This window comes from Lolium perenne, chromosome 7 (genome assembly GCF_019359855.2).
Source record: "Lolium perenne isolate Kyuss_39 chromosome 7, Kyuss_2.0, whole genome shotgun sequence".
Taxonomy (NCBI): Eukaryota; Viridiplantae; Streptophyta; class Magnoliopsida; order Poales; family Poaceae; genus Lolium; species Lolium perenne.
Genome location: NC_067250.2, coordinates 221,589,310 through 221,613,892, shown reverse-complemented (window position 1 = coordinate 221,613,892; position 24,583 = coordinate 221,589,310). Strand labels below are relative to the sequence as shown.

Below are 24,583 nucleotides of genomic sequence, written 5' to 3'. Positions count from 1 at the left end.
ATTTGCGCTGCGTTCACGCGTTAGACGCAGCATATAACCTAGACATACACGTGGATGCAGACCGCTGTCCGAGTATCCGCGTGGCCACCCAAAAAGCTCAAAACGAACGAGCCAGCTCGTCCCGTTTGGGTCGCCGGGTTGGAGTTGCCCGCAGGTCGCGCAGGGCATCCTGTTCCAGCCAGTCGGCCGGCGCGTGATGGTCCTCCTCTTTCCTCCCGCTGCTGCGCGCGCCTAGTGCGTTTCTGAGCCCGGGTCCAAGGAGACTGCAGAGGTCCACCGAGCTCAACGGAGTCAGAATCAGCTCAGTCTAAATTTGGCGCGTGTCCGTACGGCGCGAATCCAGGAAGTCCGAACCGTTGGATAATCTGACTTTCCTATTGATAAACGGTACGAATTCATTCTCTGCAACAAATCAACTAGTACTAATGTTTGGTTCTACATCATGGTGGGTGACCAATCCAAATTCAAAAACTGATGTACTATAGTAGTAGAGATAGAGATTTCATGTGCATTATACCATTTTATTTATTTATATAATATAATTTTTAGAAGATTCCCGCAGCAACACGTGGCGTGTCCTTCTAGCTTCTTATAACTTATAAGAGTAAATTGCACCAAACGCATCTTTAGATGTCAGGCGAGAAGCTAATGATACAATAGACCCAAAATATACACATGTTAAGCAATTGATGAAAATTCCGTTCGAATCTTAATCTCCGGATGGAATGTTTCTTAGCATCGACTTAGAAATATTGTACTCCCTCCGTTCTTTTTTAATTGACTCAGATTTAGTACAACTTTGTACTAAATTTGAGTCAATTAAAAAGGAACGGAGGGAGTAGTTTTAATTTAAATTTAAGCTAAAATTATGACATTTATTATACATAGAAGGGAGTACTAGAAACAGCAAAAACCTAAATCAAATTGTCTTGGTACCGTCGCAGCTGGGCTGGTAGCTTTGAGCTTCTACCTTCTACCTCCCCTCCATCTTGGCTACTTTCCTTCGCACATCCTCTTCTCTGGCGGCCATCCTCGTGACCTCCTCGGCCGTGAACGGCGGCGGCAGCGTGCAGGGCTCATAGGTGGCGACGTACCTCTCCCTGGACTGCATCATAAACTCCCTGTCCCGACCTTGGGCGGGGCATGCCAGGGACTCGGGGCAAAGCTCCACGGCCTTCTCCGGCACGGTGGGCCTATACCGGAGCAGGGCGGCGTACTGCTTGAGCACGTGCAGCATGTAGTCGTACACGTACTCCATGCTCATGTCCTCCCTGGCGAACCCGCTTCCCTCCTGGCCGATCCGCATCGCCTGCTCCGGGTGCGAGTTCCCCCAGTCGACGGCGAACTTGACGGCGCGGCACTTGTCTGCAGGGTCGATGGGCCAGTAGTGCTTGCCGGCGACGAGTCCCCGGGAGAAGAAGTCCCTGAACGGCGTGTCGATGGCCAGCATGGGCGAGTCGCAGGCGAGGATGTACTTCTCGCTCACCGACCACGACCGGCCTTGCACGTAGATCTTGTACCTGTACCGGCACTGCTTCGCCAGGTTGGAGTCCTTGAAGCCGTTCCGTATGGCGGCGACCCAGTCCTGCGCGAACAGCCGCGCGTTCCACTCCTTGCCGGTGGCGGAGTCGTTGTTGCACCGGAAGAGGTCGCGGCGCGCTTCCGACACGCCGGGGTTCCCCTTCCAGAACGCGTAGGGCTCCCGGTCCTGCCACGGAAGGTGCGCGTTCTCCTCGCCGACCTCCTCGATGAGCGGCGCCCACGGGCGGATGTTCACCTCGGACCAGCCCCAGAAGGACCAGTCAGGCCAGAGGACCTCGAGCGAGGAACCGTCCTTGCAGTACCGAAAGAGCGGCGGCGCGGTGGCAGGGTCCGGGTAGTCGGCGGCGCGGAACTCCGGCATGTCCTCGAGGTTGAACATGATGTCGACGTCCGGGACGCGGCCGGGGTAGCGGGCGAGCAGCTGCAGGATGCCCCACTGCGTGAACACGTCCCGCGTCTGGAACACGCGGTGGTACGTCTCCACGTACGCGCGGCCGGACACCACAGTCAGCCGGAACGCAGCCTTCGGCTGCGCGCGCTCCACCGCCTCCCTCGTGATACCGGAGTCGCGCCACCGCTCGAGGTCCGAGTGGATGTACCGGAAGTAGTCGGGGCACGACGGTGGCGGCGCCGTGGGTTGTTCGGGCGATGTGAACGGTGCTGCTGACGGTGGCGGCATGCCGCGCCGGCATTGTGGCGTGGAGGACGAATTGCCGCAGCTGAATGGTATGGGCACGAGCGGTGATGAGCGGTGGCGGCGAGGAGGATGTTGCCCACGCCGGCTGATGCTGCCGCGGCCTTTGCCCGGCAGGAAGGACTGATCGATCGTCCACGACACATGTACAAGAGCAAAACAGAGCAGCATTAAACATTAAAAAAAAAATGATTAGCCGTACTGGGGAAGAAACCCAGCAGCTGGTTATGGTGTGCACACCACCGAGAATACGAGTACTGGTTATTGATAGCGGTAATTGTCGAACTCGGGCGGGCTGAGAGCTATCAGCAGCTTGCCTTGATTCACAGCATTAAACATTATAACTAGTACAAGTATCGTAAGAAGTAAACTTTATTCATTTGCTTAATCTAATTCGTGTACAAGAGCATAATTTATTTCATTTGCTAAATCTAATTCATGTACACGAGCAAAATTTATCCATTTGCAACTATGCAACCAACTAGCTTGATATGTATTTTTGCCTTGCTTCTGACCATGCCATTATTTATCTTGCAATGTGTAAACGCCTTATGCTAGGACATTTGAAAGGTCAGAACTGGATAGATTTTTGAGCATGCATGTCAGGCCTAGATTTGCTACCTTGAAGGGCCACTTTCTTCATGATACTACATTGCAGGCTCATAGACCGAAACTTGACCACAAGGAGAAGCTACTGACTCGGATCTCTTCTTTGCCTTGATAGCTTAGATTAGCTTTTGCTTCTTTGCATGGTTCTAGTCTTAGCTTGTACTCCCTCCGTTCTCTTTTAATTGACTCAAATTTAGTACAAACTTGTACTAAATCTGAGTCAATTAAAAAAGAACGGAGGGAGTATAAACTGTATGTAAATCTTTTTAATAAAAGTTGGGCTATTGGGCTTTTGCCTCACAGTAAAGGGTCAAAAAAGGTGCAAACGTCTTTAGCTAGCAGATATAACCGTCAATTGGCCAAAAATGTCACAACAAAGAGGTGGCTGTCAAATTGAATGCACCAAAAATCCAAACCGGTGAAAAGGGTAATGTGCATGGCCACACATAGATGACCTACTTTTTTTTTTTTGAAGTACATAGATGACCTACTTATTACGCCAGAACTTTTTTGGTGCATCTACTGCGAGCCAAAATCGAACACGTTGGTGTGCTTGTGATCACTTCCACTTCCATTAAGGATCTGATAGCTCATCTAGTCCAATTAATCCTCACTCGGTGCCCTTCTGTTGGTCTGCTTGCTCTCATCGTTCTAATAGGGTCAGGTTTTCGTTTTATATCCCTTACAAACAACGAATGTATCGTAGGTAGTATCACGTATTTCATGCATGCAAAAAACTGTATTACTCCTTTCGATCCAAATTATTTGATGGTATAATAGAGGTATCTACGACTAAAATGTGTCTACATACATCTATATTTTAGCATCAAGTAATATGTACTATAATTGGTAATGACAAAGATCATAGTGATATTATAGCAAGTATAACTAAAAATGTCAAGCAGATCTTATACACAATTTTGCTTTGAGATTGAACAAATCAATAAATATAAAGAGACCATGCTACCGTTAGACTATTCATAGTGGGAGTAACATAGGTAGTAACATCATACACGCCCAAGACATTTTGATGATATGGCATGATAATAAATGAAAAAAAGTAATGTGGTAACTAGCTATGTTACCATAACATCACAAAACCCAAGTTAAGATGAGCTACAACATAACAAATGACACAATGCATGAAATGACATATAAGTTACTATCCACTATGGAGGTAGTAACTTAGACTAGTAATATCACACATGTTACTACTCTAAGTTACAACCGGCTACGGCCAACCTTATATGATACTGCATTATTGATCACTCCTAAAAAAATTATTTCCTTTCTTTGCGGTAGGATAACGTCCTTATTGATCATTAAAACGTTCACGTATAGATCCCTATACTAAGTGAAACTCCCATTGATTGGTCAGTACATATCGCTCTCACCTAGCTCGCGCACCATTAGGGGTGGAAACGGATCGAATGCGGGTCGGATAGTGACCTTCCCATATCCGTTTTCATATTTCCAAAATGAATACGGATGCGGATTGGATAGTGACCTTCCCATATCCGTTTCCATATTTCCAAAACGAATACGGATGCGGATACGAATGTTGCCGAATATGAATTCGGAGCGGGTGTTACTCGAATAAGAATACGGATCGGATGTTTTCTCAATTCGAAGCAGATACGAATATAAGGAAATAATAGATTTATGTCTTATAATGAGCCAACTATAGAATGATAGAGAGATAAATATACTGATATAATGAATAGTAGGTTAGATAATTGGTATATTGTGGTCGAATTACTAAAATTGGCTGACATAATCTTATTCGGATACGGATATATCCATTTCCATATCCACATTTGCTTCAAAATTCAATACCATATTTGTTTTTTTTGTAAAACGGATCCGGATATTTACCATATCCATTTCTACAAACGTCCGGATTCGGATATTACACTTCCATTTTAATTTTCCGAATACGAATGTCGGATAATATGAACTATCTACTACCAGTTTCCACCCCTACGCACCATGACACGACCATCTCTCGGATAGCAGAAAGTCAAAACAAATGGAGTATTTTGTCAAGTTTCCACGAATGGGCAGATTTTTAGGGTACAGTTATAGAAATTAGAACCGTGCAAATCTAGCTAATGAACCTGCAAGAGAATTTCTCGATGAGGTCCATGCTAGCTAACTTATGATCGAACTGATTTTTTATTCCGAGATGGCCTTTTCCATATGTCGCAAACACTAGACGACGACTTAGCCATCAGCTGATGTTCGAAATGTCGTCCGAACAAAGAAGATTTGGCACGGCCACGCATGAACAACTCCACGTACTTGTCTACCGATTCTTGGCCGACATGATATCACGCAAGCAGATTATCAGTTAACTAAGAATAAAACTCACACACCGCAAAGGAAAGCTAGACACCTCAGTGTGCAGGTCGTCACTTCCGTCCTGATTGAACATTGGCTCGTCTAATCTAATCCAATCTAATCTGATCTGATCTCTACATGGGCAGGAAGCGGGCTTCGTACGTTTGGTTCCATACTTGGCGCTAGCTCTCGCTGCTTCTCCATGGAACATCGGTCAGCGTATCGTTCTCAGCGCTGGCACACCGGGCCAAGTCCCGGCTCGATCAAAGGGTCAAAACATTGGAGTATTTGGGAGGAACTCGGGGAAATGAGGGCTCTCGCGTTGACGTCGCGTCGCTAGGAGGGAGGCTGGTTTTCAGTGGTTTTTTCCCGTTTCTCTTGAGAGCGGATTTTTATAGAACCTGGTTACATCGATTTTTAATATTTCGTCAGTGAGTTCACAAAAACATATTCGGTTGTGAATTAATTGGTTCGCAATTTGGGCAGGGTGAGTCTCATTTTTTCATTTGTTGATTTTATTTAGCAAATGGTCATGATGTTTGACAAAAAAAAATCATGATAACTATATATTAACTCAATATGAATATGCATAATTTTATTAATATTTACGGAGCTTAATTTTGTTTTGTTTGCTAAGAGCATCTTCAACAGAGGCTCTAAAATTTGGCGCTGTAAAAGTCGTTTGCAGCGCGCTCGAACTAGATATAACGCGCGGTGCCGACACGAGCTTCGCCGGAGGCTCTATTTTACAGCGCAACCAACAAGCCAAAAACCAGCCCTTCACCACCGTAAAATAGAGTTCCACAAACAAGTTTCTTCTACATACATACAACAAATAAGATCAAACATGCCACAAATAAATCTAAAAAAATCAACTAAATCAACTAAAAATCAACTCCGGCGAGGCAGCTCCGACGAGCTTGCTCCGGTGAGGCGTTGGAACTCCGGCCAGCAGAAGCAGCTCGTCCCCGTGTTCATCCCGTGGCTCTCCAGGTGCAGCCCATCGTGTCCCCGCGTGAAGAACAGCTGCAGCCCGTGGCCATGGCGCGACGGGACATGGGGGAAGTCGGGCGGGGCGGCCCTGGCGCGACGGGAGGTGGAGGTCGGGCGCGGAGGCCCTAGGGCGGCGGGAGATGGGGGGAGGTCGGGCGCGGCGGGAGATGGGGGGAGGTCGGGCGGGTCTGCCATGGCGCCGCAGCCCTGGCGCGGCGGGAGATGGGGAAGGTCGGGCGTGTCGGCCATGGGGAGGTCGGGCGGGGGCAGGCCATGGCGCATCGGGTGAGGCGGAGCTCGGGCGGGGCGTCCATGGCGCATCGGCTTGGCTTTCAGCGTCTGTTTTCTTTCCGCGGTGGAGAAGCCAGTTTACAACGCGCGCCAGTCGACGCATCACCACTTTGGATAGTGCAAACTACCGCGCGCACTAAAATATTTACAGCGCGACCTATTTTGCAGTGTCTGCTGGAGGACGCAAAAACGCGTTTGGCGCTGTATATTGACAATTTTTTTAGCGCACACCCAGTTTACAGTCTCTATTGGAGATGCTCTAAGACCTAGAAGGGTGATTGGACAAGTTCTTGAGTCTTGGTGTCTCTAGGTCTAGATACGCTTGTTTTCTTATTTTTGTTCTATTTTTAAAAGATTGTTTATGTTCACATTTTGGCAAAAAAATGAATAGATTAAAACAAAGTGTGTTTATACAATATTTGGTATGCCAATTACCACTTGAACTGCAACCTATGGTTCGATGGTTAGAAGAGTAGTGGTACCTCCAACCCACCAGGGATTAAACCTCAGGTTTGACACTTTGATGTCTCACCATATATTCTTGAGGCGATGTTCTCATCGGTAGAAGACTACACATGTGATAACTTCGTCCTCAAAATCCGCCAGATCACTTTGTTAAGACTCAATCTTCCACTACCGTGTTTCGCAAAAAAAAAAAAAATACCACTTGCACTGTTTCACTTTGTTGTGGGCACATCGAATAGATAATTACTGAGACATGAACACCTATGGTGCACAACCAGGACACTTACGGCGCAAAAAAAAGTCCACTATAGAATTACGTTAAAAGTGCAAAGGTCAAAATGGTTCATAATTTAGTTCTCTATTTAGAAATCATTTTCGTTTCAATTATTTGTCAGTCTACCACCCTACAAAACCAGGCAGTGTCTCCTCCCGCACGGCTCATTCAATCCGACTATCTCCACGTGTCTAGCAGGGACTTGCCCTTCCCTAACCTGTAGAAAGGGCAATATCTTTCTAGTGATGATTCTCCAGGATATTTTGTTCAGTTTCCATACATATGGATGGTTAATTAGTTGCAAGAATTTCCATGTATCTTGTTGACAAAAGGCAAGCTAGCTACTGCTGGTTGAGAAAATGGCACAGAGACGAGCATCCTGAGTCCTGAGTCAAGAAGGACGCTGAGCGTGTGTATCCCGTGAAGCACTTTCCTCATGAATTAACACACGACGAGACACGTACGTATTATCGCCGACTTCGTCAGCGATCTAGATAGCTACACTGAAGCTGATGTTTCCGTGGAGCACGTACATAGTTCGTTTTTCTCGTCTCTTTTTCTACATGCATGATCTGGTTTTCTTCGTTCAAAGTCCAACATAGAAGTCTACATATATATCCTTGGATCGTAGCGTTGCTGTGGCTTGTCGTCATTGGTCCAACGAGGTAGCGTTCGAAGGAGCAGCTAGCTAGAGAACGCTAGAAAGCTCAACGGGCATTGGTCACTATACTTGACTTTGGAACGGGACCGCCACCAGATACAATAGTACCCCTTCCATCCCGAAATATAATATGGACGTCCTTAAATTAAGTTAAGTAAAAAGTTATAACTTTGACAATGATTTGTATTTATAACATGCTCATAGAAATTGTATAAATATGTATATTATATAGTAAAAGAGATTTGCAAGACAAATGTAATGATACTCGCTCCATACCGGTTTACATGGCAATTACACAATTCGAGAAAAAAGTTTGACTACAAATTTGGTCAACAAAATATAAGATATATATCACAAAAATTATACTATTGGAAACTTCTTTTAAATATGAATCTAATGGTATAATTTGTGTGACATATATGTTGTATTTTCTTGACTAAATTTGTAGTCAAACTTTTTTGTCGAGATGCGTAATTGTCATTTGAACCGGTATGGAGGGAGTACCATTTATAAATTTAGAATCTATATAACTTGGTTATATACTAGTGGTTGAAGTTGTACAACAAAAAACATGCGGAATAATTGTGTCTTATGTTTTAGGACTGGACTGACCAAGCTTATCCTACGGCCATATTATCTGATGCTTTTCCATTTCCCTTGCGTTAATTTGGCCTAATGGATACCATATTATCGCTACGTAGCGCTCAGTTCGTGTTAACAATCCTAGGTGGTTGTGAATTGTGATACACCATGGCACAATAACACGATTAAAGGAAATAAATGCTATACATTCACTACGTAATTGATTCGCGTTATTGATTTGTCTAGCTGGTTGTGATCGAATTGTGATGCAGCCTAAGATTTTCTTCCAACAGTGTGATGCAGCCTAAGATCGTAAGAACACGCGCGGTTGCAAAGATAACTCGATCGAAAGGGAAAAAAAAAGATAGCATGCATATGCGCGTATACTTACAGCGTCGAGGTCGATCCATGTGGTGCCGACGAGCAGCGCGAGCACCACGAGGCCGCCGATCACCATCCCGACGGCGCCCGTCGTCGGCGACAGAAGCGCCGTCCACCACCACGCTTTCTTCGTTGCGCCGCCTGGCGACGACGACGACGAAGAAGAAGAAGACTGCCACTCTACGCCCAGAGCAGCGTTGTCGTCGTCGACGACCTTGCACGGGACCGCGCCGGCTGCCGGAGGCGGCACCAAGACCGCCGCTTCCTCCTCGTCGGGCGCTCGGATCAAGCTGCTCTTCATCATTGAGTTGAGAGACCAGGCGTCAGCGTGCCCTAGTGTGAGGGAGGGGGCGGCTAGCGACGACGACGACGAAGACTGCCGCTCTACACCTAGAGCAGAGTTGTCGGAGCTGCAACTCTGGCTCCCTTTCTCTCTCTCTCTCTCTGAATATATACCACTAAGGGCATCTCCAACCGAGCGACCCAAACATGGCCGAGCGGACACTCGGACAGCGGCCCGTGTCCGCGTGTCCGTTTGGGTCGCACGCTACGCCCAACGCGCGGACGCATCGCATAATCAAAGAAATAGAAAAACAAAAGTAAAAATGCAAATTTAAACGAAATTTGATTAAACATATGCCCTATTTTGGGCAAATTTGTACATAGCCCTATTTTGGGTAAATAACTAATAAAAGAAGCCCTCTATATGGGCTTTAAAATTTAAACTAAAAACCCTCTATTAGGGTTTGGTCGACGGCGCGGTGGCCGCCGGTGCACCGCCTAGCCCCTGTGGGCGTCGTCGGCGTCGACGAGGTCCCCGGGCGGCGAGGCACTGTTGTGGCTCGAGCGCGCCGGGGACTCCGGCCACGGAGACCACATGGCCTCCTCGCAGGCCGAGTGGGGGTCCGGAGCCACCCGAGGAAGCGGCGGCGCACGGAGCAGCGCCTCCTCCCTGAGGCGCTGCTCCCTCTCCTGCCAGGCGCGGCGCCTGGCCTTCTGGCGCCGCTCCTCCTCCGCGCGGCGCCTTGACTCCTGCCGCCGCTGCTCCTCGCGCCGCTGCTCCTCCGCGCGGCGCGTGGCCTCCTCCCGCCGCGTCGCTTCCTCCTCCTCCCGTCGCGCCTGGCGGGCCTGGGCGTACAGCTCCCAGGCCTCGGCTTCCTCCACCTCCCGCCGGGCCGCTTCCTCCATCTCGGGGGTGCGAATGGACGCATGGAGGTGCGGCCATCTCGCGTCCTCCTCCGCCGCCGAGATGAGCAGCGCGGCGCGGAGGTCGGGGTCCTCCTCCGAGGACTCGGGCTTGGGCTCGAGCAGCAGCGGTGGCGGTTGCGGCAATGCCGCGCCGCCGCGGGCGGCCTCTCCGATGTGGAGGCCGCCTCGGTTTCCTTCGGATGCCCGCAGCGCCGGCAGAGGATGGCGGCTGCTGCTCGCCTCGTCGTCGTTGGCTCTGGGAGCGAACCGTCGCTTCGGGGCCATGGCGGCGGTTTCGCTCGGGGAGTGGAGTGGGGACTGGAGTGGAGGGACAGATCCCCTCCAGTCCCCATTTAATAGCCTCCCGGGTCACCGACAGGCGGACCCAAGGGAGACGAGGCGACAAGCGCCCGGACGCGAGCGGACGCCGCGTGCCATCCGCGGCCACGCAAAGCTAGCCCCGATTTGGGCCGGGTTTGCGTCGTTCCGGACGCCGCGGCCGTCCGCTTTTGTGGTGCATCCCCGCATTGGGCCGAGATTTTGTCCGGCTCGACCCATCCGGACGCGTGGGCGCGGGATGGGTCGCTCGGTTGGAGATACCCTAACTCCGCGGAGGGTAGGGGGCGGTATATATACATCTAGAAATTTAAACATAAACAGTTTTTTCCTAAATTGTCATCAACTTGGCTTTAGTCTAGACTATACACTCGTCTATACGTGAAAATCTGGATAATTTTCAGAAAAGAAAGAAAAATTAATCGTGGGGTGTACTGTGCGTTCAGCCGAAGCAATAGGTATCGATCCCCAACCTATATACTCTATCGCTCGATTTCCGAGCGCAAGGTGTGACAGATTGGCAAGCAGAAAAAAATACACTACTTCTCTCTACTTTAATCATCGTCGCATCGTATGTACGTGGCTGCGTCAGAAGTGAGAGTGTGATACTGGCTAGCTACAGCCTAGTCACGCCACCGGTATTTTGTTGGCTACCTACTGATCGACCATGAACGACGGCTAATGTAAGAATCTGTCGCTGGAGCCGTAGGTTCGGAGATGCTTCCGGCGATAATTATTTTCACATTTCTCCCGAATTGTTGGGCGGCGCAATTTCCTTTCCGATGATTTCTTCCAAGGTTTGGCCTCGAGAATATTCCCCAATCGCTTTGGAGGCATTGCATGGATGACCCGACGACTTCGTTTATTCAGTCTATCTATAGTAAAATTGTGGAGACGATCATTCTCCTAAAGCATGAAGATTACACGCTAAACAAAGTGCTAGAGAAAGTAAGCACACATGACATCATTGATCCTAACTTGACATACATAATATTGTTTCTTTCTTAATCAAGGTTCGGGTTGCTAACCACGTGTGCCACAGCAGTCATACATATACTGTCTCATGTAAATAATTGTTAAGTAGGTGGATGATTGTTGCTTATGCATTTTTTTTTTGGACCAAGGTTGTGTAGCTAACCACATGTGCAACACCGTCATACAGTTCTCGCCTAATTAATTAAGAAGGTGCCTAACTTTTAATTGCTTCGAGTTGATAGAAGGTACGGGAGAAATGACACGTACTCCGTATTTTACATGACCATGATACGAGAAAATGTCAGCTGCTATTGAAGAAGTCTTCACGTACCTGCAATGCTGGCGAGCTTTCCATGAAGGGTGTCCTAGAGATCGAGAGAATACTGGAAAGAAAAACTCTACCCATGGCAGGGGGAAAAGATTTAAACTAACTGATTGGAGGTCAACTGAAGAGAAGATTGGAAAGAAAAACTCTGCCCGTGGAAGCATGGAAAAAAAGATTAAAACTAACTGGTTGGAGGAAAAAGATGCTTACAATTAAGGGAAGGGTAGTTTTGTCAGTTTCTATTTATCTAGTGTCTATTTATAGATTGCATGTGGGGTCTAGAAAGGAAATGGATTTTGATTAGGGATAATTATTAGTTAAATTCTAGGATCACTAGTAGAAAAACCTCCCTATAGTACCGGTTTCAGAGCCCCTTTGGTACCGGTTTCTTACGAACCGCTACTAAAGGTGCCTCCACGTGGGCACGGAGGAGCCCGCGGGGCTGGAGACCTTTGGTACCGGTTCGTAATACGAATCGGTACTAAAGGGTACCGGTGCCATTTTTTATCTATTTTTCACTCCCTCTTTTTATCTATTTTTTCAAATTATTTTCCACTCCCTCTTTTTATCTATTTTTAGAATTTCTAATATTTTAGTTATTTGATAAGTTTAGTCTCTAACTACACTTATCTCTAGTCAAATTACTTACTCGTGGTCAAACTTTTCGCTCGATCACCCATCCTCCCACTACTCCCGCACTAGCACGCTTAACTTCCGAGTTCCTTCCCATCTCCCTTCCAAGTGCTTCGCGCGCATATTAATGATAGTAGTATCATATTAGTCCTATTAACATGTTGGTCACGATATCACACTTCTTTATTGTTTGAATTCCACATGACTATTTTAATAAACAAAAGTAAAGATGTAAAAAAAATATTGAATAAATAAACAATAAATATTTAATTATTTTTTACTTTTTAAATTTTTTTTGCAAAATCTAAAACTTGAATATTTTTAAATCTAAAAATGTACTAACCTTTATCGTTAAGTAATAGTAATCTTTATGCATGAAGGAATTATTAATTTAAATTTTTAAAAAATAAAAAAAAAATATAAAATCCTGAATTTTTGGTGAAAACTAAAATGTTCCTGCTTTCATATTTCCATTTGGAATTTTGAGAATCTAAAAATTAGCTAACCGGGTAAACCCTGATAGAATATGTTAAACATTGGCAAAATGTTCACTAGGAGGCAAAAAAAAAAAAGACACATGCGCACTAGTCGCATAGGGCATATTTTCATAGAAGGAGCTATGAGCCTCAAACACAATTAACACCGAACTAGAACCGGGGTTACATGCCGTCGAGCTAAACTCCTGCTCGAGCTAACCACTAGACCCGACTGTAATTTAATATAATTGTTATACATTGTAAGGTCCCGAATAAATGCAAACTACTACTCCTTCGGTTCCAAAATATATGCCCCCCCTTAAATTTCGGTGGTCAACAACTTACAAGTCTGACTATGACTTTTAAATTATAATGTCTAGAAAAATTGTATAAATATATGCGAAAATGAAGACATTTGCAAAATAAATGCAAAGATACCATTTATACATCCTTAATCCATATAATTTGGTATACTCCCTCCATCCGCGAATAAGTGTACTTTTTTTTGAAAGTCAACCATTTTTAAATTAGACTAACATTTTACACAAAAATAGCAATACAAGTGACATCAAATTACTATACTATTACACTAAATGTTATGATGAATGTAGCAATATTAATTTAGTGCAATAAATATTGCCACAATTTTTAGGGACTTGGTCAAACTTAATAAAGTTTGACTTAAGCCAAATCCATATTTACACGGTGAACTTAATGAAATTTTTATCGGATGTAACTTTTTCCCACGATGATTTTGATATATTATAGGTTTTTTCCGATATCGTATGCAACAAGGAAAGCCGTTTGACCATTTTTCAAACTTTTTTTGCAAAAAAAGTCAAATTTCAAATTTCTTAATTTTGCCGAATAGTAGGTTCATAACATACAAGAATCTCGAAGGATTTTATTTTTTGAATTTTCTATCATTTTCTTTTTATTTTACAAAGCAAAAAAGGCAATCCACCGAGGGGGTGGAGGGTGCGTGGGGAGCAAAAAAAGGCTGAAGACCCTTTAGTACCGGTTCTATATACGAACCGGTACTAAAGGTGCAGCGCTGGCCCAACCTCCATCTCAAATTTGGTCCGAAAGCCTTTAGTACAGATTCGTATCACGAACCGGTACTAAAGATCCCAACGAACCGGTACTAAAGGTTGCCGTCGCCCTGGACAGCGAAACCGGTACTAATGCAACCTTTAGTACCGGTTCGTAAGAAAATTGGTACTAAAGGTCAAATCATTTGGCCGTTTTTCTACTAGTGGATATCAAGGTCGGGGATTTTAGACCTTGAAATCATGACTACTACATTACTATCTAAATTCTTGTGGAAACAATTCAATGAAAATGTTTTGTGGGAAGAAATTCTAAAATATTTGCAACATCACACTCTATGTCAGCATCTGCTAAACCTAGGGATTCCCATTAGAACATAATATAAAGACAAAAGATTTGAAACCACCATTTGCAAGCACTACTCCGGCTCCATGTGATAAACAAGAGTTGGAAGGGACTTATATAGTTTAAACACCTTTTCTAAGCATCCTGAAGAATAAAAGTAGGTTCTGGAGACGGAACTAGCTTTTGGGAGGATCATTGGCAGGCTGACAAAAGCTTTTCCAAAAAAATTCCTAGGCTTTTTGTGTATGTCAATGGATAAAGAAATCGTTGTTAGTTTTATTATAAAGGGATTTTGGCTTTAATGTTTAGGAGAGTTATAGTGGGACCATAAATGCTAAAAGAGCATTTTAACTAGAGATGTGATATTACATAGGGTAGAGTGTGACTCACACACACGAACAATTTTTTGGAGGTTATAAAAATTTATTTTTTCTATATACATTAGCTTCATCTGAAAATAAATGAACTTTTTGTTACTTTAAAGTATTTATCTTTACTATTATATGTGAGTTCGTACGTCATAAAAAATGTTTGATGTCAAATATCAGGACCATCTAGACCATCTAATCGTGTTAAACATATTACGATTGATATCTAGCCATTTGTGTCAATTTCCAAAAATCTACCTACTAGATAAGGTAGTACACATGGAGTATTAATTGTTGAATCTCCATATTCTCCATATTTAAGTAAACAATGACTATCAATCGTGGAATTGCTACAATCAAGGGATGACCGAATCTCTACAATGAATCAGGACACAACAATTCGGTAATACATTTAAAGCAATCAAGACTACGTTACCAAGCATGGACCTTCCATCAATATATTTTTATCAAATATTGGAGAAATCTTGTAACATCCCAGGATTTGGGGTTACAAAAAGAGACAAAACAGATGTGTGCATTGCATTCAGGCATAGAAAATACGGGGAATTTTCGCGCTTTCAAATAAAACATGGCACAGTAACTGAAGTTTCACTTGACTTGATGGAACTGAAGTAGATCATCAAGTCAAGCGCTATAAACCTCGATGTGACCTTTTCTAAAACCTTGTTTTGGGTAGAGATGATTTGATCTAAGGGATTAGATCAAATGAAACTAAAACCAACACAACAACACCTTAAGCAAGGATCAATGATCAGATCTTCTAAAGGATCATAATATGATATTCCTTGCAACCACATATAGATATCTACTCAACCACAAACAAAATAATATGAAATAATTAGAAACCATTCTTAACTTGTATTTTCCATGTCTTAAACAAATAAATATCCCTACCATGAACCTCATGGTATTTCTTGAACTAAACTCTTGAACTCAACACCAACACAAGCTTATCATTAAACCATAGAGATGGGAGAGGCCTATAACCATCAAATAGATAAGAATCAAACTCTAAGTTATTAACACTTAAAAGTTAAGAAACTACCATTGTTTAAAACCTAGTTCAATTTTAAACTTATTACCAAATATGGTAAAACCCAAGGTCTAAAATGCATAAAAGCCACATATTCTTATTTAAATCATAACTTGTTAAATATATGGAATATCACAAAACTAAATTCATTTACATTACGAATTATAGTTCAAACTATTTGAATAAAATTAACTATGAGTATTTTGAAACTCATATGATCATTCCATGGTGAAATCAAACATCACCATTAAAAATTGGGGTATAATCCTTATCTTTGACATTTTGATTCCAATTATAATATAAATACAATCACATATGATATAATGACTCATCCACCAGAATAAATCATCCACAAACCATTTAGTATATGCCACTTGGATGCCCAAAAATAAAGAAAACTAAAGGATAATGATAAGGCCACCTAGGATAGCAATATCTACATAGCTTGCGTCCTAAGCTATGCCACCTCATGCTTAAAGGATTGCTATGGATGAGAGCATGACAACCAAGCACCTTACTCATCAAATCAAAACAAGAGTCACCCACATATGTGTCATGATACTAGAGCATTCCCAAGCCTATAAAAGGAACCCTCTACCTTAGCCATTTGATCATCTTGTACCATGATACAAGGAAATCAAAGAGTTGGACCACTCCATACCTTAGATAGGATCAAGATGAAGAAGCTAGAAGGTGGAGGCATACCAGAAGAAGTAGATTTATTAGATTTCCCGAAGAACAAGCTACAGAATATTGCAAGGTAGAATTCCTAGGAAGACCATATAATTGGATGATCAAATCATCATCTCATGAGTATAGCCCTAGGATGTTTCAAGGCTTTGAGAAGTAAGAGAGGTTATTGATACTAGCCTAAGCCATGCCTATCCATGAGAGTACAAGAGAAGTACTACACTCTAGAATTTTAGTAAACATTTGATCTTGGAGGTGGGAACCATATCTCACTAGTGATAACTTAGGAAGCCAATACCATGGTCATCAAAATTGGGTAATGATCATAAACCTATGAGAACTAGAAGTAAGAAGTTAGTAGACATAAGTTAATCATGTTTAATGCATGATTATGCTTTAGAGGTATAGGATAATAAGGTTATTAGAGAAACCTAGTGTGATAACTACATATTCTCCAACACATAAAAATCATTAGGGAAGGAATAAGTAATACCTAAGAATTTAAGGGAAAATTTTCAATAAATCAATATCAATGACTTTAGAATAAAATCTAAACAATTTCCAATTCCTCATACATATTTTGGCACATGAAATCATGACCATAAAATGGCTACGCAAATGAGAAACCAAACTGTATTGGATTATAAATTATTTACTTACAAGGAAACCCAAAATAAATCCTAGCTATCACTAGGTAATTATTCCAACATGAACCAAATTATTTGAAGACTAAAATTGGAGAAATAGAAACAATTCATATTTTGAATACTATTTGAAATATAGTTAATAACTAAAATAAGTATTCCAATACACTCCAAAAATTTGGTTAATACTTGAACCAGGGTTCAGTCATAATCTTATAAGACCTTCAAAAAGAATCCTCCATTTGAATTTATCCAAAACATGTTTAAAATCAAATCAGAAATATATAAAAAACAGAAAAAGAAAAGAGGAAAGAGACATACCTAGAAGGCCACAGCAGCCCAGCAACCAAGCCCAACCACGACCCAACACCATTAACATGCCAGCCCAGCCCACTATACCGTTTCGGTATTAAACAGAGAAGAAAAGCGCCTTCTTCTTCCTCTGCGAGGCTGACACCGTGATGGCACTATTATCGTCACCGTTCTTGACCAGTACGAATGCCAACGACCAGCTCAACAACGCATACAAGACCTGCCGCGTCCGAGCCTATCCTTTATGAATGGATTCGTGCCAGAAACCCTCGCCGACATCACCGGCGCATCTGGTCCGTCGCCGGTAATGGAAAGGACGATTCCGTCCTCACCAAGCCCTATAAAAACACCACAATCTCCGCCAAGAAACCCTAGCACCTCGACGCCCCTTCATTCTCTCTCAATCCGTCTCTATCGCTCAAATTCATCTGCAACCTATCGCCGGTGTCGAGGAAGAACCCGACGATAGAAGCCACCCCAGCATCCGTAGAGAGGCCGAGGAGAAGCGCCTCAACTTGGTGATCATGCTGGAGAAATGATATGGGAAGGGGAGCTTCCTATCGACGGAATCGACTCGTTCCCTTTCGCTCGGGTTGCCAGAAAACCTCGTCATGCCGTCGTCTCTGATACGTCCCAAACGTATCTATAATTTCTTATGTTCCATGATACTTTTATGATGATACTCACATGTTTTATACACATTATATGTCATTATTATGCATTTTCCGGCACTAACCTATTGACGAGATGCCGAAGAGCCAGTTGTTGTTTTCTGCTGTTTTTGGTTTCAGAAATCCTAGTAAGGAAATATTCTCGGAATTGGACGAAATCAACGCCCAGGGGCCTATTTTTCCACGAAGCTTCCAGAAGACCGGAGGAGACACGAAGTGGGGCCACGGGGCGCCGCCACACTAGGGCGGCGCGGCCTAGAGGGGGCCCGCGCGGCCCTAGCGTGTGGGGCCCTCGTGACGCTCCCGACTCTGCCCTTACGCCTACTTAAAGCCTTCGTCGCGAAACCCCCAGTACCGAGAGCCACGATACGGAAAACCTTCCAGAGACGCCGCCGCCGCCAATCCCATCTCGGGGGATTCAGGAGATCGCCTCCGGCACCCTGCCGGAGAGGGGAATTATCTCCCGGAGGACTCTACACCGCCATGGTCGCTGACAAGGGATTAACTTGTCAATGCCTACAGATTGTAGACTAGGGTTTCGTTAGATGTAGAGGGCAAGTAGATCTCGAAGGTTTCAGCCGAAAAGTACTCGATGATGTAAAAACTAGAGTTTGAGAGACAATGATTCGATGATTTCTGCGTCCCTCGACTCCCCCTTATATAGGAGGCGGAGCCGAGGGTTTCGTATTGTACAAGTTACAGAGTCCGGGTAGGTTTCTAACTCCTCCCGCAAGATTACAAATAATGCTTCCTATTATAACTCTAGCTTTCTTTAACAATATCTTGGGCTTCCGAACCTTCTTATTCTTTGGGTAGTGGACCTTCAGTAAACCCCGGGTACCATCATCGGCAGGCCCATTGGGGATGCCTATGTCAGTAGCCCCCGAGATTTTGCTTGAATCGTAGAGTCAGGGAAAATCTCCACTGTTTATTCGTATCGGTGCCCAATTCATTGGGTATCGTGAATATGCGAGTAAGACTGAAGGTAATGCCTTGCTGCTTCTTTGTGCCCTTGCTTTCTTACTCCTTTGTTGTCGATGTTTTTGACTATATTTAACTTTCTTGGCAGAAAAACTGGCGGAGGTCAACGATCGTGCCAGTACACTTGCTCAACAATTAGAGCAAAGTGAAGAGGCTCGTAAGAAGGCCGAATCAGATGCTATCCAAGCTAGAGTAGAGGCTGACAAGGCCAAGACCGATGCTGCTGGTGTCGAAGATCTTAGGAAGAGACTTCACGATGCCGAGACTTCGCTGAGCGAGCATATAGCCGCACAATTTGCTCGCGAGGAAGCGATCATTAAGCGCGTAAGGTCGCAAAACCGTCGCTTTGTCAGTAAGTATCTGAACCACTTCGCATCCTTTCGACTTTCTTTCCTTCTCTTGTTCGTTGATCAATTATTTTTTATCTTGACAGGTAAAACATCTCAAGAATTTGAACTTGAAGACCCCGACAATGATCCTCTCCTTGACGCCATTTCGTTCTTGGAGTTTCATGGAACAGAAGCACGTGAGGGCATTGACCAAGCGAAAGCAGGGCTGTCGCGACTCTTCCCCTATTTCTTCCCGAAGAAGGAGGAACCCGCAACTTTCCTTACTCTTGCCAAGTGCTTTAATCCTCCTGAAGATCTTGGGCTGAAAATGCGCCAGGAAAATATGAAGGTTGCTGTTGAAAGCACTGTTGCTTTGGTCGCTGATAGCCAACAAACTATCGACTGGGCGAAGGTAGGCGACACAGAATAGGTAGAGCAGAAAAAATGGCGATCGTTGATCAAGGCGGCAAAGCCCAACACGAAGAAAATCCTGTCCTATCTCGGGATCAAACCATCTTCGACTCCTAGCTCATCAAGGCCGGAGGTCTAGTTGAATGCCCCTTCTGTTTATTTTTTCTTTGCTCTTTTTATTCCTTTTGCCCTTGTCACCACCTTAGCTTTGGCGACAATTATCCTGGTAGTCCTTTTGGAGAACTTCTTTTGTAATGTCCATGTAAATTTTCAAGAAATCAATGAAATTTCTCCTGGCACTATCATTGATCCTGGGATTTTTCTTTTCCAGTTAATATTTGATAACTACTCGACCAATCCTTGCTCTGCCGATGCTTCACCTGCTTCTTCCTTCTCGAAGAAAATGCTAATCGATGATAACCCCCTCGAAGGTTCTTCAAACAAACATTTGTCGGAAGATTTGCAAGAACTTCGACAACAACTTCAATCCATGAAGAAACAAACTCTTGTGATGATGGAACAATCTCGACAAGCGTCCGAGAGAGAGAAAATTGCTCTTCAACAGGCAAAAGAAGCCATCGCTGCGAAGGATGCTGCTGTTGCTGAGGCTGTTGAAGCTTCTTCTCGCGAGAATTATATGCTTCAGCTAATGACTGACGCCAGTTTGGACATGACAGGTATGTTTCCTGCTCATAACTGTGTTGGATGTTGTTCTTTTGCTATTTGTTCCTTGATATTTTGTTTACTGTGCCAGGCTCGTTTCTGGATACTGCTGCCGAAGACCAACGTGTTGAAGCTCGAACCACTGTTTTGTTGAGACTGGCAGCGCAACATGGATCTAATTTTTGGGTTACTCCTGAGCGCACCCGCCAAATCGTCAGATTTTAAGAACGCGCGGCTCAGGTCCGTGACTTTCTTGACTTCTGTATGAAGACTTTACTCTTAGTTTATGGAACCATGTTCCCTCGGAACAAGATGCCAGAGACCCTTCCATCTTTAATGGAAAAATTTCGAGATGCTCCTCGAATCCATGGCTTTGTGCGGGCTCAACTTTCTGCTGGCGCAAGATTTGCCATGATGATGATAAAAAATTTCCATCCAAAATTACCCATAGATCAAATTGTTCCTACTTGCCTGACGAAGATAGCAAAGAAAAAGAGAAATATGGGCAAGATTGATGATTTGGTGACTCCTGTTGCCGAAGATATGATGGATGAACTTCTTCGGATGGATTCTAAGTTTTTCGTGAAGGGAAGCTATGCTGAGCATAGTACTCGTCCTTCTACTGAACGAATAACCATAGACCATGTACTAGGTTTCCCTTGAAGACTTTTTCCTCTTCTTGCTGTATTTTCCATCATTTGATACATCTGTGTGTATTTGTAAACGCAATCTATATTGTAAAGCTGTCAACTCTGTATTTTTTCTATTTTTGATCACCGAGCCCCCGAGCCTTTGGCTGGAGTTTTTGCTATCTCGAAGTTTTTCCCTCCTGTCGTAATAAGTTATCTTTGTTTTCTCATTGATGGGTTAGAAGCCCCCGAGTTTCGTAGTGTCAAAGTTCTATAATTTTTGTTGCGAGGTTCTTGGACCAAAGCAATAGGATTTTGACGAGTACACTATATTTATAATTTTTAGCTTCTGATGTTTATATTTGGCGAGGTATTAGTGTACCAAGGCGAAATATTTCGGTAAGTCTAGTTTGTCTATATTGTACGCATTTTGAGACTTGAAGGCGTTGAGCCCCCGAGCGTGTCGGAGAATAAGAAATATATCTCCACTATTTTTATTATATTGCAGCACCGCGAGCCCGCCTCATTAAAAACCTTTCCCGGCCCCACTCGGTGCCCCGAAAAAGGAAAAGAGTGCGTATGAAAACTCGCGAGCGTTTCAGTACATTGTATGTTTACAGAGGAGGCTATATTTCGGCATCTAGGCGTAGAAACGCCTGAGCTGTGCCACGTTCCAAGGATTTGGCTCAGCAATCCCCGTCTTCTTGTCCTTGAGTCTGTATGCTCCTCCTTCGATTACCTCTGTGACTATGTAAGGCCCAAGCCATGGTGACTCGAGTTTTTCATGACTTTTTTTGATTTAGTCGCAAAACCAAGTCGCCAACTTGGAAAGACCTCGGTCGCAGTCGTCGACTGTGGTAATTTTTCAGGTCCTGTTGATACTTGGCAACTCGTGACAGGACTTCATCTCGTGCTTCATCAAGTGCGTCGACATCATCTTCTAAGGCTTTTCTCGAAGTTTCTTCATCGTATTCTGTAACTCTTGGAGCATCATGTTCTATTTCTATTGGCAATACTGCTTCAGCTCCATGGACCAGGAAAAACGGCGTCTCCTGCGTCGCCGTGTTTGGTGTTGTTCGAATACTCCACAACACACTTGGCAATTCCTCTGGCCAAGTATGCCGAGCTTTTTCCAATGGTCCCAACAAGCGCTTCTTGATACCATTGCAGATAATGCCATTGGCTTTCTCGACTTGACCATTGGTCTGTGGATGTGCGACAGACGCAAAACTCAGTTTGATGCCCACTTCTGCACAATATGCTTTGAACTCTTTGGAAGTAAAGTTACTGCCGTTGTCTGTGACGATGCTGTGAGGTACTCCAAATCGAAAGACGATGCTTTTCACAAACTTGATTGCCGACGCACCGTCCGGTGAATTTATCGGCTTTGCTTCTATCCATTTAGTAAATTTGTCGACAGCAACGAGCATATACTCATATCCACCTGGCGAAGCTTTGTGTAGTTTTCCCACCATATCGAGACCCCACTGAGCAAAGGGCCAAGACAATGGGATTGGCATCAGTTCTGCTACCGGAGAATGAGGTTTGGCGGCGAATCTTTGACACGCGTCGCAAGTTCGCACTATTTCCTTCGCGTCCTCAATTGCAGTTAACCAATAAAATCCCGCTCTGAAGACTTTAGCCGCGATAGCACGGCTGCTTGCGTGATGCCCGCATATTCCTTCGTGTACATCTTTCAGGATGATCCATCCTTCTTCGGGTGTGACACATCTCTGTAGCACGCCCGAGATACTTCGCTTATACAACTCCCCTTTTACCACAGTAAAAGCTTTAGATCGCCTAATGATTCGCCTTGCTTCAACTGGATCGTCGGGTATTGTTTTCCTTAGGATGTATGATATGTATGCCTGCATCCATGGAATTTCTACCATCATGACTAGCTCCTGTTCCTCTTCTTCTTCTTCCAGTGATTTTTTGGTGACATCCGAAGGTTTCTCTTCCTTCTCCTTCTTCTTTGTTTTCATTGGCTTTGTTGATCTCTCACTTATTTCTTCCCAAAACACGCCTGAAGGGATCGCGAGACATTGTGACCCGATGTTTGCAAGGACATCGGCTTCATCATTGCTCAATCTGCTGATGTGGTTGACCTCGCATCCATCAAACAATTTTTCCAGCTCATTATACATCTCCTTGTATGCTATCATGCTCTCATTGACTGCATCACATTGGTTCATAACTTGCTGTGCTACCAACTGTGAGTCGCCGAAAATTTTCAGTCGGGTTGCACCGCAAGCCTTTGCCATCTTCATCCCGTGTATGAGAGCTTCATATTCTGCTTCATTGTTAGACGCATTTGGGAACGTCATCCGCAAGACATACTTCAGCTTGTCGCCTTCAGGTGATACCAATATCACGCCTGCTCCAGCGCCTTCTAACCTTTTAGACCCATCGAAGTTCATAGTCCAGGTTCTCGATAAATCTGGAGGTCCCGTATTTTGTAGCTCCATCCACTCTGCGATAAAATCCGGTAGGACCTGCGATTTTATTGCCATTCTTTTTTCATCCGTGATGTCCCGAGGAGAAAGTTCTATTCCCCAAAGGGAGACACGACCCGTAGCTTCTGGGTTGTTCAATATATTTGACAGAGGAGCTTCATTGACCACTATTATCGGGTGCGCCGAAAAATAGTGTCGCAATTTTCTTGCTGTCGTAAATACTCCATACGCCAGTTTCTGGTATTGAGGGTACCGCTGTTTTGACGGCGACAGTACTTCACTGATGAAATATACTGGCCTCTGAACTCCATGGAGCTTTCCTTCTTCCTCTCTCTCGACTACCAAAACCGTGCTGACCACTTGGGGTGTGGCTGCAATATATAGTAGGAGAGGTTCTTTCTCTTTAGGCGCTACCAAAATTGGTGGTGTCGAAATTGTGCGCTTGAGGTTATCGAAGGCCCTATCTGCTTCCTCGTTCCATTGAAATTTCTCCCCTTGTTTGATCAATGCGTAGAATGGCAGCGCCTTTTCTCATAGCCTGGCGACGAATCTTCTTAAAGCTGCGACTCGCCCCGTCAGCTATTGTATTTCTTTCAACTTTGTTGGCTTCCTCATAGTTACGATGGCCTGTATTTTTTCGGGATTAGCTTCGATCCCTCTTGCTGATACTAAGAATCCAAGAAGTTCTCCCGCAGGAACGCCAAAGGAGCACTTTGTCGGGTTCAACTTGAGGCAAAACTTGTCAAGGTTGTCGAAGGTTTCCTTCAAATCTTCGATCAGTGTTGACGCCTTCTTTGATGTTATCACGATGTCGTCGATGTAGACTTGTACATTTTTCCCAATCTGTGTTGCAAGGCACTTCTGCAACATCCGCTGATATGTTGCTCCCGCGTTTTTCAAACCAAAGGGCATTGTTTTGTAACAAAACACACCGTAAGGTGTTATGAACGCTGTTTTGGCCTCATCATCTTCTTTTAGTCTGATCTGGTTATAACCAGAGTATGCATCCAAGAAGGAAAGACGTTCACATCCTGCCGTGGAGTCGATGATTTGATCGATCCTTGGGAGGGGAAAGTGATCCTTAGGACAATGTTTATTGAGACACGTAAAGTCGACGCACATGCGAAGGACTTTCGTGTGTTTCTTCGGCACCATCACTGGGTTGGCTACCCATGTGGCTTCTGTAGATATCTCTTTGATAAAACCAGCATCCTT

The 24,583-nt window shown here is 44.3% G+C and overlaps 1 protein-coding gene across 1 annotated transcript; it reads right to left on the bottom strand.

Moving 5' to 3' along the window:
* Positions 1–670: 670 nt before the first annotated feature.
* Positions 671–9,276, bottom strand: LOC127313619 (uncharacterized). Its single transcript, XM_051344103.1, has 2 exons — positions 8,843–9,276; positions 671–2,359 (listed from the first exon to the last, which is right to left on the bottom strand). The coding sequence occupies exons 1-2, from the start codon at positions 9,134–9,136 to the stop codon at positions 974–976; spliced, it is 1,680 nt and encodes a 559-aa protein (XP_051200063.1). The 5' UTR covers positions 9,137–9,276; the 3' UTR covers positions 671–973.
* Between the last annotated feature and the right edge of the window lie 15,307 nt (positions 9,277–24,583).